General features: G+C 47.4%; 1 protein-coding gene across 1 annotated transcript in view; it reads left to right on the top strand.

Annotated features, from left to right (window-relative positions):
* The window catches only part of LOC132867888 (solute carrier family 22 member 13-like), a 31,034-nt gene extending 28,770 nt beyond the window's left edge, over positions 1-2,264 (top strand). Inside the window, exons 8-10 of the mRNA XM_060900858.1 lie at positions 1,151-1,259; positions 1,809-2,018; positions 2,183-2,264. Coding sequence (XP_060756841.1) covers positions 1,151-1,259; positions 1,809-2,018; positions 2,183-2,264 — 401 coding nt within the window. The remainder of the gene's footprint in view (positions 1-1,150; positions 1,260-1,808; positions 2,019-2,182) is intronic.
* Positions 2,265-15,579: the final 13,315 nt, after the last annotated feature.

Here is a 15,579-nt window from a genome sequence, read left to right as displayed (position 1 = left end):
AGGACTCCATGCGGTGGTTCCCTTCTGTACGTCCCAGGTTTCAGCACCACTGTAATAAGTCCCTTATGTGGGTGGAGTACAGAAGCATGGCAGGTGGGAGCTGAAGTACTCACACACTTTATTTTCCTTTACTTTGCTGCTTTTCAGCTTCACTCACTCACTGCTCACACACAGTCACACACGCGCACACCTGTGTTCTGGTCGGGAGAGACCTCTTCTCTGCTCTCCCCCTCATTTTATGCTCCACCATCACTGCAACACACACATTTTATATATATATATATATATATATATATATATATATATATATATATATATAAAATTGAGAATAGGTGTAATGGCTTGGCCACTCACCTTCCCTGACCCCGACCTCCACTCACAAACTGACGCTTGGCCATGCCCCCGCTGCCACAATTCTGTCGGTGTCATGGTATCCCATCCAGGGTGTATCCCTACCTCACACATAGTGTTCCTGGGATTGGCTTTGGATCCACCGCAACCCTGACCAGGATAAAGAGGCTACTGAGGACGAATTAATTAATTTTGTATATTGAGATCTGATTGGTTCTTATGTTTTATTTGGCTCCGGTCACACTACAGCTTGCGGTGCTTTGCCATGGGTTATCAATGAAAATCAGGTGTTTGGTTGAGAAGGTTCCCCGAGCTTTGGGAAATATTCCCAAACCCATCTGTGAGTATTTGCCACGTAGTTTCCAGACAAAAACAATGCTAGCAAATTTCAGTGCATGCACTGAAATTTTTCGTGACATTTTTGGCCACTCATGAGGTGGAGACACACCAAAAAACAACTTGCAAAGCTTGGAGAACATTTGCTGTGCATTACACAATTGGTGGCAATTGTCCCAATTTTTCATCACCAAGTATTGGCAAACCCACTGGAAGCTGTCGTGTGACCTTAGCCTTACCCAATAACACTTGCATGTCATGTTTTCAGTACTAACTCAGAATTTCAAATGAACTTATCACTCTTGTCCATTTCTTAAAAGAATGACCAAAGTCACTCAAATGAATTCCCCTCAAAGGATTCATACAACTTTATGTAACTGACTTTCAAGCACATACCAAAGTCTTTTCTGTGTTATGGATACACTGTTTGCTGAAGCCTCTAACTTCTAACCTTTTCTTCCAGAATACCCCGTAGTGGTGACTGTCATAGCAGTGTTGGGGAAATTCTCACTTGCTGCTTCCTTTACCATAGTGTGTGTGTACACTACTGAGCTGTACCCCACTGTCGTGAGGTAATGAATGAGTAACTTGCATTCCTGCTTACTATGGCATACTGTATTTGTATACAAAATACTTAATTCCATGAAGGAATCTGCATTGGGGCGGCATGGTGGTGTAGTGGTTAACGCTGTTGCCTCACAGCAAGAAGGTCCGGGTTCAAGCCCTGTGGCCAGCGAGGGCCTTTCTGTGTGGAGTTTGCATGTTCTCCCTGTGTCCGTGTGGGTTTCCTCCGGGTGCTCCAGTTTCCCCCACAGTCCAAAGACATGCAGGTTAGGCTAACTGGTGACTCTAAATTGACCCTAAGTGTGAATGAGTGTGTGAATGGTTGTCTGTGTCTATGTGTTCGCCCTGTGATGACCTTGCAACTTGTCCAGGGTGTACCCCGCTTTTTGCCCGTAGTCAGCTGGGATAGGCTCCAGCTTACCTGCGACCCTGTAGAACAGGATAAAGCGGCTAGAGATGATGAGAATGAGATGAGAATCTGCATTGTGCAGCACACTTTTTTTCCCCTTATGTAGCTTGTTTTTGCCCTGGTTGACCTGTTAACCTTGTTGTTGCAGGCAGAATGGGGCAGGATTAAACACCATGTTTGCCTGTCTGGGTGGGATTCTGGCTCCTCTCATTGGTCTGTTGGATGTCTATCATCATGCCATTCCAATGCTAATCTTTGGGAGTTTGCCCTTTCTCGCTGGAGTGCTTTGCTTTATGCTTCCCGAGACCCTGAACACAGAGCTTCTGGATCACATGGATGCTCTCATGGATAAGAACATGTGAGTGGATACAGTCTTGATTCGTTGACTTTCATTGAGTTTTTGCATTGAATTTTTATGTATGTGTATATTTTAATAACTTTAAAGCCAAGAGTTATTACCCAGATGTAAAATCACCTCTGAGATTTAATATATCTGATTTTTTTAAATATGTTTATTTGTAGGATATTGAAGAAGGGAAGTGTTGAAAGTGGAATTAACCAGCAAGAAATGATGAAAGAATCACCAAGGAGCACGAAATTATAAAGCAGTGTTTGTTGAAATAATTTCATAAACCTGTGTAGAATTATTTGCCATGTCCTCTTAAATGTATTAGTAAACATTCTTCACATAATGTTGAATAGTACAAAAAGCCCAACATATGCCTGTTGTAAACATCCAGTGATGATGATGACGGTGACAATGATGACAATTTAGACATTCTGCTGAACAGCTTATAAACAAATTATGTGCCATTTATAAACAAACAAACAAAAAAACAACCAAAAAAACCTCCTGAAATATGTATTTCTATAAAACGTCCCTGAAGTCTAGAAGCTCATTGCCACCACTGATATGAGTTTGATTCATTTTTCGATTATCTATTTGACCAAAGGTTCAGTATTAGTACAACCCCAATTCCATAAATTTTGGACACAGTGTAAAACGTAAATTTAAAAACCAACCAAGCAAAGAAAAAAACAGAATATGATTATTTACATTGCCTTGCAAAAGTATTCATCCCCCTTGGTGTTTGTCCTGTTTTGTTATATTACAAGCTGGAACTAAAATGGATTTTTTTGGGGTAGCACCATTTCATTTACACAACATGCCTACCACTTTAAAGGTACAAATTGTTGTTTTATTGTGACACAAATATTTAAGATGAAAAAACAGAAATATGGAGTGTGCATAGGTTCCCCCCAAAAGCCAACACTTTGTAGAGCCACCTTTTGCTGCAATTACAGCTGCAAGTCTCTTGGGGTATGTCTCTATTAGCTTAGTACATCTAGCCACTGGGATTTTTGCCCATTCCTCAAGGCACAACTGCTCCACCTCCTTCAAGTTAGATGGGTTGCGTTGGTCTACGGCAATCTTCAAGTTATGCCACAGATTCTCAATTGGGTTGAGGTCTGGGCTTTGATTAGGCCATTCCAAGACATTTAAATGTTTCCCTTTAATCCACTCCAGTGTAGCTTTAGCAGTATGTTTAGGGTCATTGTCCTGCTGGAACGTGAACCTTCATCCCAGTCTCAAACCTCTGGCTGACTCAAACAGGTTTTCCTCCAGAGCTGCCCTGTATTTAGTGCCATCCATCTTTCCTTCAGTCCTGACCAGCTTTCCTGCTCCTGCTGATGAAAACATCCCCACAGCATGATGCTGCCACCCCATGCTTCACTGTTGGAATGGTGTTCTCTGGGTGTTGGGTTTGCGCCACACATGGCACTTCTCATGATGGCCAAAAAGATCAATTTTAGTCAAATTTTACCAGAGAATCTTCTTCCATGTGTTTGGTGAGTTTGCCCCATGCTGTTGGGCAAACTCCAAATGTGTTTTCTTAAGCAATAACTTTTTTCTGGCCATTCTTCAATAAAGTCCCACTCTGTGGAGTGTATGGTTTAAAGTGGTCCTATGGACAGATCCTCCCATCTCTGCTGTGGATCTTTGCAGCTCCTTCAGTGTTATCTTTGCTGTTTTCTTTGCATCTCTGATTAATGCCCTCCTTGCCCGGTTTGAGAGTTCTGGTGGGTGGCTTTCTTTTGTCAGGTTTGTAGTGGTGCCATATTCTTTCCATGTTGCAGTGGTGGGCCATCAGGGCCTGCAAAGCCTTCTCTGCTGGCCTGAAAATATCTTAAAAAAATCACAGACAGACTGATTGATGTTAATTTTTTGTTTATTATTTTTATTTCATTTCATAACTATTAAATAATTCCAAATGGTCTGGCTGTTTCCTTTCCCGTGGCTGCGCTGCTGCCAGACGTGTATTTTCACGTTGAAGCATTTTTAACCAATCACATTTCAACCATCATTTGTTGCCAGGCAAATAAATCTGCCTGGAGGCCAGTACAATCAGTTCTGCTGGCCTGTCTGTGTCATAGACTGTAGATTCAAGTTAGCGAGCCCAGAACCACTCGTATTAGGCCGTCTCTGATGAGCCCCAACAGCCCATTGCAGGCGTATATGCTCTGATTGGCTCAAGGCATGCATAAGGAAACTTCATTGTATTCTCACCATTTGATTGGCTAGATTTCCACTGGAGTTGCGATGACGCGAATGCTACAAAAAGTCATTGAGTACTAGTCAACTTAGCAATTTTTAACTGCATTAACGAGCTTCAATTTTTCATAGTTAAATAATATAAATATCTGTTTTATCAACCCAAAATGGCCGAAGGAGGGGGAGAAGTTGATATGGTGGCAAATTTATTGTCACAACCATTTTCCCGGAGGACTTTTCCAGAAAAGCTGGACATTGTTCAGAAAGGGCGGTCAACGCCAAAGCTAGCCAACCTGACACAGCCTAGAAAAGGATTTGTTCGCCACTTTCAGCCCGCTAATTACGAGCGGTACTCCTGGCTCACAGGCTCCGAGGAACACCACAAACTGTATTGTTGGGAGTGTTTGTTATTTGCTACTGATCGCCATGGTGTCTGGAGCCCGACACCAAGAACAGAACTGACCGTCATGTATGGCATGGATGATTTCGCCAGAAAATCCCCCACTGATCTGCTTGACTTTCTTCAGCAGAAACAGCTGAGTGAGAGCATGGGGCAGCTGTACAAACTGGTGTGTTTGGCTGTGACCATCCCCGTATCCACTGCTTCTGTCGAACGGACATTTTCAGCCCTCAAGAGAATCAAAACGTATGCGAGAAACATGACAGGACAGGCTCGACTGTCTGCATTAGCCTCGATGGCCATCGAATGGGACTTTTTGATGGGACTGAAAAGAACAAACGACTTTTACGACAGAGTTATTGACGTTTGCTTGAGGAAAGAAAGGAGGATGGATTTTCAGTTCAGATAATCTTCGTATTGGTGAGTGATGTCATCTACTTCGCCTATACTGACTGACCTCATTCGCATACATGCACACAAGGTCTCATAAGGCACATAAATACACACATCGATAAAATAAAATGTTGCTATTTTGTGAACACATCGATAAAATAAAATGTTGCTATTTTGCGAAATAACATTGCAATATGAGTGTAAGGTTCACTAGGTGTGGGTGGAGCACAGAGGACAGCAGGACAGAGACTGAGTTCGCACAACTCTTTTATTTTCACTTTTCAGTGCAAATATCTTTCACTCTCAGCCACACACGCGCACACATTCCAGTCATCTGGTTGTGGAGAGAGCTCCCTCTGCTCTCGCTCTCTCTCCTTAAATAGGGCGCGGTCTCTGGGGAGACACACAAACACAGGTTAATTGCCGTCAGGTGTTGTGATTCTGCCACTTACCTTCCCTGACTCCGCCCTCCTATCACAGACCGGCGCTTGACCACGCCCCCGCTGCCACATACCCCCACCGTCCGACTCAGGCCGGGCGGCTGTCCGGCCGTCCGGCCTGCAGCCGACTCCCCCCCCACCCCCCTTGACGGGAGAGGAAGTCCGCCACAACCATCTGCGCCCCCGGCCTGTGGACCACCTTAAAATTGAAGGGTTGCAGTGTCAGATACCAACGGGTGATCCGCGCGTTGGCATCCTTCATGCGGTGGAGCCACTGGAGGGGCGCGTGGTCCGAACAGAGGGTGAAAGGGCGCCCCAGCAGGTAGTAGCGGAGGGCAAGGACCACCCACTTGATCGCCAGACACTCTCGATAGTGCTGTAGTGCCCCTCACGCACTGACAGCTTCCTGCTAATGTACAGGACGGGGCGGTCCTCCCCCTCCACCTCCTGGGACGAAACCGTCCCCAGCCCTCTGTCCGACGCATCGGTCTGCAACATAAAAGGGAGAGAAAAGTCAGGGGAGTGTAATAGTGGCCCCCCACACAGTGCAGCCTTTACCTCAGAGAAAGCCCGCTGGCATTGCTCCGTCCACTGGACCGGATCTGGTGCCCCCTTTTTAGTGAGATCAGTCAGTGGGCTGGTGACGTCCGAATAATTAGGTATAAACCTATGATAATAGCCAGCCAGCCCCAGGAACTGTCTCACCCCCTTTTTTGGTCTTGGGCCTCGGGCAGGCCGCAATTGCTGCTGTCTTTTTAATTTGGGGATGCACCTGCCCGTTGCCCAAGTGGAAGCCCAGATACCGTACTTCCACCCGCCCAATCGCACACTTCTTTGGGTTGGCTGTGAGACTCGCTCGCCTCAGCGACTTAAGGATGGCCCTCAGGTGTTGTAAGTGCCGCTGCCAGTCATTACTATAAATGATTATATCGTCGAGGTAAGCGGCCGCATAGGTGGTGTGGGGGCGGAGGACCCTGTCCATCAGCCGCTGAAACGTAGCAGGTGCCCCAAACAGCCCAAACGGAAGTGTGACAAATTGTTGCAAGCCAAACGGTGTGGAAAAGGCCGTTTTTTCCCGGGATAATGGAGTCAAGGGGATCTGCCAATAACCCTTTGTTAAATCCAGCATCGAGTAAAAACGAGCCGTGCCTAGCCGATCGAGCAACTCATCAATACGTTGCATTGGGTACGCATCGAATTTAGACACCGCGTTGACTTTTCTATAGTCCACACAGAACCGGACCGACCCGTCGGCCTTGGGTACCAAGACCACCGGGCTGCTCCAGTCACTGTGGGACTCCTCGATGATGCCCATTTCGAGCATGGCCTCGAGTTCTTCCCGAACCACTTTTTTTTTTGTGCTCGGGTAACCTGTAAGGGCAGCTACGCACTACCGCCCCCGGGGGCGTCTCAATGTGGTGCTCTATGAGGTTGGTGCGACCAGGCAGGGCCGAGAACACGTCCGAAAACTCGGTCTGCAACTAGGCAACCTCCGCGAGTTGGGTCGGGGAGAGGTGGTCTCCACAGGGGACCGTAGAGGTACGCGATGCCAATGTTCCCTTTTGAACCTCTGGCCCCAGCTCCGCCTTCTCCGGAACCACCGACACCAACTCCATGGGGACCTCCTCATTCCAGAGTTTGAGTAGGTTGAGGTGGTAAATCTGTAGCGCCCCACCCCTATCCGTTCGCCTCACCTCATAGTCAACGTCCCCGACTCGCCGTGTGACCTCAAAGAGCCCTTGCCACTTGGTGACTAATTTGGAGCTCGATGTGGGCAACAGTACGAGTACTTTCTCTCCTGGTGCGAACTCCCTAAGGCGCGTACCCTTGTCGTACAGGCGGGCTTGCCGTTCTTGGGCCTGCCGCAAATTCTCCTGAGTTAGGTGCATGAGCGTGTGGAGTTTTGCGCGCAGGTCAATAACGTATTGGATCTCGTTTTTACTTGGTGAAGGTCCCTCCTCCCAATTTTCCCGCAGCACATCTAAGATGCCGCGCGGCTTACGCCCGTATAACAATTCGAATGGGGAGAACCCCGTGGAGGCTTGGGGGACCTCTCGCACTGCAAAGAGCAAGGTTCGAGCCATCTATCCCAATTACGTGCGTCCTCACTTACGAATTTTTTAATTATGTTCTTGAGGGTGCGGTTGAACCGTTCAACTAAACCGTCCGTTTGTGGGTGATACACGCTGGTGCGGATCGGCTTAATACCCAATAACCCATACAGTTCGTTCAGTGTACGTGACATAAACGAGGTGCCTTGGTCAGTCAGAATCTTTCGGGATTCCAACTCGGGAGATAACGCAGAAGAGTGCCTCCGCAATACTGCGTGCTGAGATATTGCGAAGAGGCACTGCTTCCGGGTATCGCGTTGCATAGTCCACTAGAACTAATATAAAGCGGTACCCTCGTGTTGACCGATCTAATGGCCCGACGAGATCCATCCCAATTCTTTCGAACGGGGTCTCGATTAACGGTAGAGGGCGCAAAGGCGCTTTTGGAATGGCCGCTGGATTTACTAACTGGCATTCGCGGCACGCCGTACACCACCTACGGACATCGCCGCGAATCCCTGGCCAATAGAACCGGGCCATTATTCGTTCTAGTGTTTTGTCCTGCCCTAAGTGTCCAGCCATGGGATTAAAGTGAGCCGCCTGGAATATCAATTCCCGGCGCCTCTTCGGAATTAAAAGCTGCATGACTCGCTCTTTAGTTTGAGTGTCCTGCGTCACTCAGTATAATCTATCGTTCATAATCGCGAAGTAAGGGAAGGACGGGGTGGCGTTCGGCAGGAGCATTTGACCATCGATTACTCTCACTTGGTCAAACGCATGCCTCAGAGTCTCGTCTTGCGACTGTTCTAATGGGAAATCCGCGAGGGATTCCCCAATAGAGAGAGGAGGAGCCGGCGGCTCCTCACTCTGACGCGGAGATGACGTAGACGGCTCTGTGACAGCTACTCCCGCCAAAGCGACACCGGGACCTCCCACTGTTAAATGGCAGGACCCACTCTTCACTAAATGTGTCATTAAATCCCGAAATCCTGGCCAATCAGTCCCCAAAATTAAAGAGTGGGTAAGGCGAGGATTAACCGCCGCCTTCACTATGGCTTTTTCCCCTCTGAAAAAAATGTGGACCGACACCAAAGGGTAGCAGTGAACATCCCCGTGCACACACAACACCTTCACCCCCTGTGCTCCCCCCAATGCCTCGTTTTGAACCAGGCTTTGGTGAATTGAGGTCTGATTACAACCAGAATCCACCAACGCCTGATATGTAGCCCCTTGGATACTCACCGGTATGCGATACGCTCTGGCCCGATTGAGGGCGGCCTCTGGCGCGTCGGGGATCCGAACCACTGCGCCCACCTCCATTGCCGTGCACTGCTGTTGAAGATGGCCCGGCTCCCCGCAGCGCCAGCAAACCGGCCCGGGCTTTCCCTCTGCACCGGTGTTCTGGGGCTCACTCACCTGAGGTGGGGGATTGACAGACACAGAAGGGAGAAACGGGAGGGCACCGCGGGTGCGGCGGGCCGGCTGGGGTGGCGCCGGCCCCCGTCTCCGCGGTGGGGGAATGGGGTGAGGACGGGACACAGAAGGAGGGGGAGAGAGAGAGAAGAGGGGAGAAGAGAAGACGCCGTCTGCTGTCCTGCCGCCGGAACAGCCGCCAAATGATCCTCCGCCAGCTCGACTGCCTGATCCAGCGACGCCGGGCGGTGGCACCGGACCCACTCCGCGGTTCCTGCTGGTAAGCGAGCGACGAATTGTTCCAGCACCACCTGGTCGATGATCCCCTCGGCGTCACGGTTATCGGCCCTCAACCACCGCCAGCAGGCATCCCGGAGCTGCTGGCCAAACGCGAACGGCCGGCCAACTTCCTCCAAGCTCAATGCGCGGAAGCGCTGGCGCTGTTGCTCTGGTGTGCGCCCCACACGCTGGAGGACGGCCCAGTGGAGGTCCGCGTAGGTCAGCCGGCGGTCGGCGGGGAGCTGTTGCGCGGCCAGCTGCGCCTCTCCCTTTAGGAGGGAGAGGAGGTGCGCCGCGCGCTGCTCCATTGGCCACCCCGAGGCTTCTGCGACTTCTTCGAATAGCGTGATGAAAGCCTCGGGGTCGTCCTGCGGACCCATCTTGGTAACGGTGAGGGGAGATGGGCCCACAGCCGGAGCGCTGGTGGACCCCGCCGACGCGAGGAGGTGCCAAAACGCCTCGCGGTCTTCCTGCTGGGCCAGCACCAGGGCTTCGAAGCGTCGCTCCTGTTCCTTCCGGAGGATGACGAGCGCCTGGTGCTGGCTTTGCTGGGCCTTGGCAAGGGTGTGGACCAGGTCGGCAAACGGGGAGGACTCCATGGGGCTGATCGGCTGGAGCTCCACTCTGATCCCGGGTTTCGGCACCCCTGTAAAGGTTCACTAGGTGTGGGTGGAGCACAGAGGACGGCAGGACAGAGACTGAGTTCGCACAACTCTTATTTTCACTTTTCAGTGCAAATATCTTTCATTCTCAGCCACACACGCACACACATTCCAGTCATCTGGTTGTGGAGAGAGCTCCCTCTGCTCTCGCTCTCTCTCCTTAAATAGGGTGCTGTCACTGGGGAGACACACAAACACAGGTTAATTGCCGTCAGGTGTAGTGATTCTGCCACTTACCTTCCCTGACTCCGCCCTCCTGTCACAGACCGGCGCTTGACCATGCCCCCGCTGCCACAATGAGGTTGTTATTGATGTTTTTATGAATGTCGCAGCTGTAGCTGCAGTAGAAGTTTTATAGGCATTATTGAGGGGTGGATTTAATTCAGACAGAGCAGTACTGAAGGCCCATGTGTGAAATGCACGGCCTGCCACTGCCATTTTGCTATAATGGACTTAATGGTGCTCCCTGGGAAATTTAAAGTTTGGGATGTTTTTTATAACCCAACCCTGATCCATACTTCACAACTTTGTCTCTGACCTGTTTGGAGGCTCCTTGGTTTTCATGTTGCTTGTTTAGTAGTGTAGCAGAGTCAGGGTCCTTCCAGAACAGGATGATTTATACAGACATCATGTGACAGATCATGTGACACTTTGCTTGCACACAGGTGCATCTTAATCAACTAATTATGTGACTTATGAAGTGAATTGGTTGGAGCAGCTCTTATTTAGGGGTTTCATGCGAAAGGGGGTGAATACCTATGCACACTCCAGATTTCTGTTTTTTCATCTTAATTATTGTTTGTGTCACAATTAAACAACAATTTGCACCTTTAAAGTGGTAGGCAGATTGTGCAAATCAAATGGTGTTAACCCCCCCCCCCCCCCCCCCCCCCAAAAAAAAAATCCCTTTTAATTCCAGCTTGTAATGACAAAACAGGACAATCACCAGGGGGGATGAATACTTTTGCAAGACACTGTACACATCTTGGAAACCCAATATTTCATTGAGAATAGTACAAATACAACATATCAAATGTTGAAACTGAAAAATGTTAGGTTTTAGAAAAATATACGCTCCTTTTAAATTTAATATCTAACACGTTTCAATAAAAGTTGAGACGGGGGCAAATTTCCAGATAGTCAGTTGTCTGTCTGGCTAATTACCGTAGGTGGCTATCTAATCACTAGCTAGTTAGGATAGCCAAGCTAACGGTAGTGATGGCCAACTGAGGCTCCGAAGACTGTATCGAGTATAAGGGGGCATAGTAGATGAAGCCTCGCTTCGAGGCATGTATCGTTTGCAGAAACCCACGTGACCGATGACCGACGAGGCCTCAGGTGTGACTGACTTAAAAGGTTCATTACTCAGGCCATGTACACACGTAGCCGGGTATTTTTAAAACCGAACATTTTCCCCCCCTCCGTTTATAAAAATGTTTTATCCACACCACCTCGTCGTCGAAAAAAATCCCTTCCACACATAACCGAACATCTGCGTTTTCAGTCACATTCATAAGCATTCCAAACCTGTAGATGGCATTATTTCCCCAAATCCTACCCCCTAATCACATCAGAATAGCCCTCTGTTGGCGTCACTTCTGCCTAAACATAAAACATGGCGCCAAGCTTGTTTGTCTGGACAGACTCGGAGACAGAATTCCTTCTAAACACAATTTTGGGGTAGAAACTTCAAAAGACGCAAGAAAACGTTGATTGGGAATCTTGTCAGTAGTTGGGCTTCTCATCTCATCTCATTATCTCTAGCCGCTTTATCCTTCTACAGGGTCGCAGGCAAGCTGGAGCCTATCCCAGCTGACTACGGGCGAAAGGCGGGGTACACCCTGGACAAGTCGCCAGGTCATCACAGGGCTGACACATAGACACACACAACCATTCACACTCACATTCACACCTACGGTCAATTTAGAGTCACCAGTTAACCTAACCTGCATGTCTTTGGACTGTGGGGGAAACCGGAGCACCCGGAGGAAACCCACGCGGACACGGGGAGAACATGCAAACTCCACACAGAAAGGCCCTCGCCGGCCACGGGGCTCGAACCCAGGACCTTCTTGCTGTGAGGCGACAGCGCTAAACCACTACACCACTGTGCCGCCCCCAAGTTGGGCTTCTAAAATTAAACATGTAAATAGCACCTGCACAATAATTAACGCTTTCAAGGCACTACTCCGATCCATTACTCTTTGTCCATGCTTAATCTGGCTTCTGCAGTAAACAAAGGTCGCACGTCTGACGTCAGGGCAGATTTGTTGTCATTTTTTTGGCGCAGATTGTGACGTTCTAAAACGCAAAACTCCGGTTATCTCTGTCTACACGAAAAGGCATACACGGAGTTTTCAAAAATCTTCACTTTGCCCGGAGTTTTTTTAAATATTCGTTTTTGATGTGTTTTCATGTGGATGACAGGCCAAAACGTAGAAAAATATCTTCGATTTAGCAGATACCCGGCTACGTGTGGACGGGGTCTCAGTCTTACTCAACAGAGCTCAATACCTACTGTTAAGAGATGTACAGCATGTTTTAATTTCTACGTCACAGCAGTGTGCCACTTTGCATTTCTACATGCATGGACTTTGCATAATGTTCCATTTTAAAATAACTTGTGGCTTTTTGTGATTTGATGTCTACCCTTATTATTTTCTCTCTCACACACTCACTCTCTCTCTCTCTCTCTCTCTCTCACACACACACACACACACACACACACACACACACACACACACACACAGAGTCTCTTTGTGTGAATTTATGCTCAGTATAATTGTCTGCGGCCCTGTGATGACCTGGCGACTTGTCCAGGGTGTACCCCGCCTTTCGCCCGTAGTCAGCTGGGATAGGCTCCAGCTTGCCTGCGACCCTGTAGAACAGGATAAAGCGGCTACAGATAATGAGATGAGATAATTGTCTGCACAATAAACAGGTGTAGATAAACAAAAAGAGGGATAACGTGTGTGTGTGTGTGTGTGTGTGTGTGTGTGTGTGAGAGAGAGAGAGAGAGCTGGACAGTGAGTGCTGCTGTAGCTGGAACCAAGGAGTAACATTTTGAGGAAAATTGATCTTGTTGCTGACATCAAATTCAAAATGAGCACATATTTTTCAAAAAACAATAAAAATTTCTCCGTTTCAACATTTGATATGTTGTCTCTGTACTATTTTTAATGAAATATTGGGTTTCCGTGATTTGCAAGTCTTCTCATTCTGTTTGTTTTACACAGCGTCACAACTTTTTGGAATTGGGGTTGTATTTATTTTTTTGATTGTTTTTTTTTTTGTTTGTTTTGAACTTGGATGCATGTTTCTCTGATTATTTTAAATATCAATAAAGAATGGACATATCAGCTTGTTTGAATCAGTACAGTGATGACTGTGTGTGGGTTTTTGATGAAGCACAGTTAAGGACTGATTGATTTTGTGAATGTTCATACAATAATCGAGCCCTTATTATACATCACATGGACTTTGGTTCACTGATGTATCTGCAGTTTCAGGCTGAAGTCCAGACCAAAAATGTTTTAAAATAATCAATTTCAGTATTTTTGAGGATTATGGCCAAAGTATTTGACACCCAGAATCTCAATTTGCAAACAAAAGAGATGTTATACCTGTGATAACATATTGTACTTGTACGTTCTGCATTTTTAAAAAAATTATATATGCAGTGCTTTTCCTTTTCTCTTTCCCTTATGAACAATTTTGTATTTACTATACACAAGGCTTCTTTGGGGGTTAGTCAGGGTTTTTAGCGTCCTGTTATATTAAGGGTACTTTGGAACATTGTAAGGTTTTGCATAAAACCTTTAATGGTTCCCTCAAAGGGGCAAACTGAGGAATCCTTTCTAGTCTGGACGAATGTAGAAAATACTTTTCTCTATTTAGGTTTTCTGTTTATTTGAGAATAGGTGTAGCTTCAGCCAAATTTGTGTATTGTGGACCTGTTCAGTTTGCTTAATTTTGCCGTATACTCTATATAAATGTTCATTTGTATCCACAAGGTCTTTGCTTCATATCTATTGATATTACAGGCCCAGCAGCTCTCATGCCTGCTTTAACTTTCTTCTTCTTCTTGTACTTTTCCACATCTTTCTCCAAAACTGATCATGCAGACCAAACTGTATGTTGTGCAGATGTGAAATTGGATCAATATTCTCACCCCACTATTTGTGCAAGTGTAATGAACCTGATTGCCCTGACAGTGGCACTACAGCATTTTGTGTTTTGTTCCATATCTTGTGAACACTGAGTTTTGTGAATATTTTCACAGAAATGGTGATCTTTGGGAAGGGTGCTTGGACCCCACTGCTCTCCTCTTGAGGCTGTGTTTCTCTCTTTTGATCTCATATCAGTATATTTATTCAAAAGTCGCACTTGGTCGCACTCCAAAGTCCCTGACAGCTTAAGCACTTGGTCGCACTCCAAAGTTCCTGACAGCTAAGTGATTCTCTCTCTCTCTCTCTCTCTCTCACACACACACACACACACACACACACACACACACACACACAGAGAGAGAGAGTGGAACTTCATCCTCAGAGTCTTCTAGATTAACAGCAATTAGCTCTAAATTGACCGTAGGTGTGAATGTTTGTTTGTCTCTATGTCAGCCCTGCGATGACCTGGTGACTTGTCCAGGGTGTACAAGTCAGCTGGGATAGGCTCCAGCTTGCCTGCGAGCCTGTAGAACAGGATAAGCAGCTACAGATAATGGATGGATGGATGGGGGTGGCACGGTGGTGTAGTGGTTTATCACTGTCACCTCACAGCAAGAAGGTCCTGGGTTCAAGCCCAGGGGCTCGCGAGGGCCTTTCTGTGTGGAGTTTGCATGCTCTCCCCGTGTCTGCGTGGGTTTCCTCTGGGTGCTTCAGTTTCCCCCACAGTCCAAAGACATGCAGGTTAGGTTAACTGGTGACTCTAAATTGACCGCAGATGTAAATGTGAGCGTGAACGGTTGTCTGTGTCTGTGTCAGCCCTGTGATGACCTGGCGACTTGTCCAGGGTGTACCCCACCTCTCACCCATAGTCAGCTGAGATAGGTTCCAGCTTGCCTGTGACCCTGTAGAACAGGATAATGGCTACAGATAATGAATGGATGGGGGCGGCACGGTGGTGTAGTGGTTTAGCACTGTTGCCTCACAGCAAGAAGGTCCTGGGTTCAAGCCCAGCAGCCCGCGAGTGTCTTTCTGTGTGGAGTTTGCATGCTGTCCCTGTGTCTGCGTGGGTTTCCTCTGGGTGCTCTGGTTTCCCCCACAGTCCAAAGACATGCAGGTTAGGCTAATTGGTGGCTCTAAATTGACCGTAGGTGTGAATGTGAGTGTGAACGGTTGTCTGTGTCTATGTGTTAGCCCTGCGATGACCTGGCGACTTGTCCAGGGTGTACTCCACCTCTCGCCTGTAGTTAGCTGAGATAGGCTCCAGCTAGCCTGCAACCCTGTAGGTCAGGATAAGCAGCTACAGATAATGGATGGATGGATGTGCTCAAGTAATTTATTTTTTATTTAAACCTTATTACATCAGCTGAATAAGAGGAAAATATTTGACTTGTCTCTTCATTGTTTTTCCCTAGCTCACTCTTACAATATGCTACATAAGAAATGTGTGTACGTGTTCCCTGTTTGTTAGATTAACCTGAAGCAGGTTAAAGATTAATTCATGTCCATATTGGCAAACTGCTATGCCAGATGGAAAGGGATTGCTCTGCTTTCCATCAAG

Source organism: Neoarius graeffei, chromosome 19, assembly GCF_027579695.1.
Source record: "Neoarius graeffei isolate fNeoGra1 chromosome 19, fNeoGra1.pri, whole genome shotgun sequence".
Lineage (NCBI taxonomy): Eukaryota > Metazoa > Chordata > Actinopteri > Siluriformes > Ariidae > Neoarius > Neoarius graeffei.
Note: the sequence above shows the minus strand (reverse complement) of the source record. Positions and strands in the feature narration are given on the sequence as shown.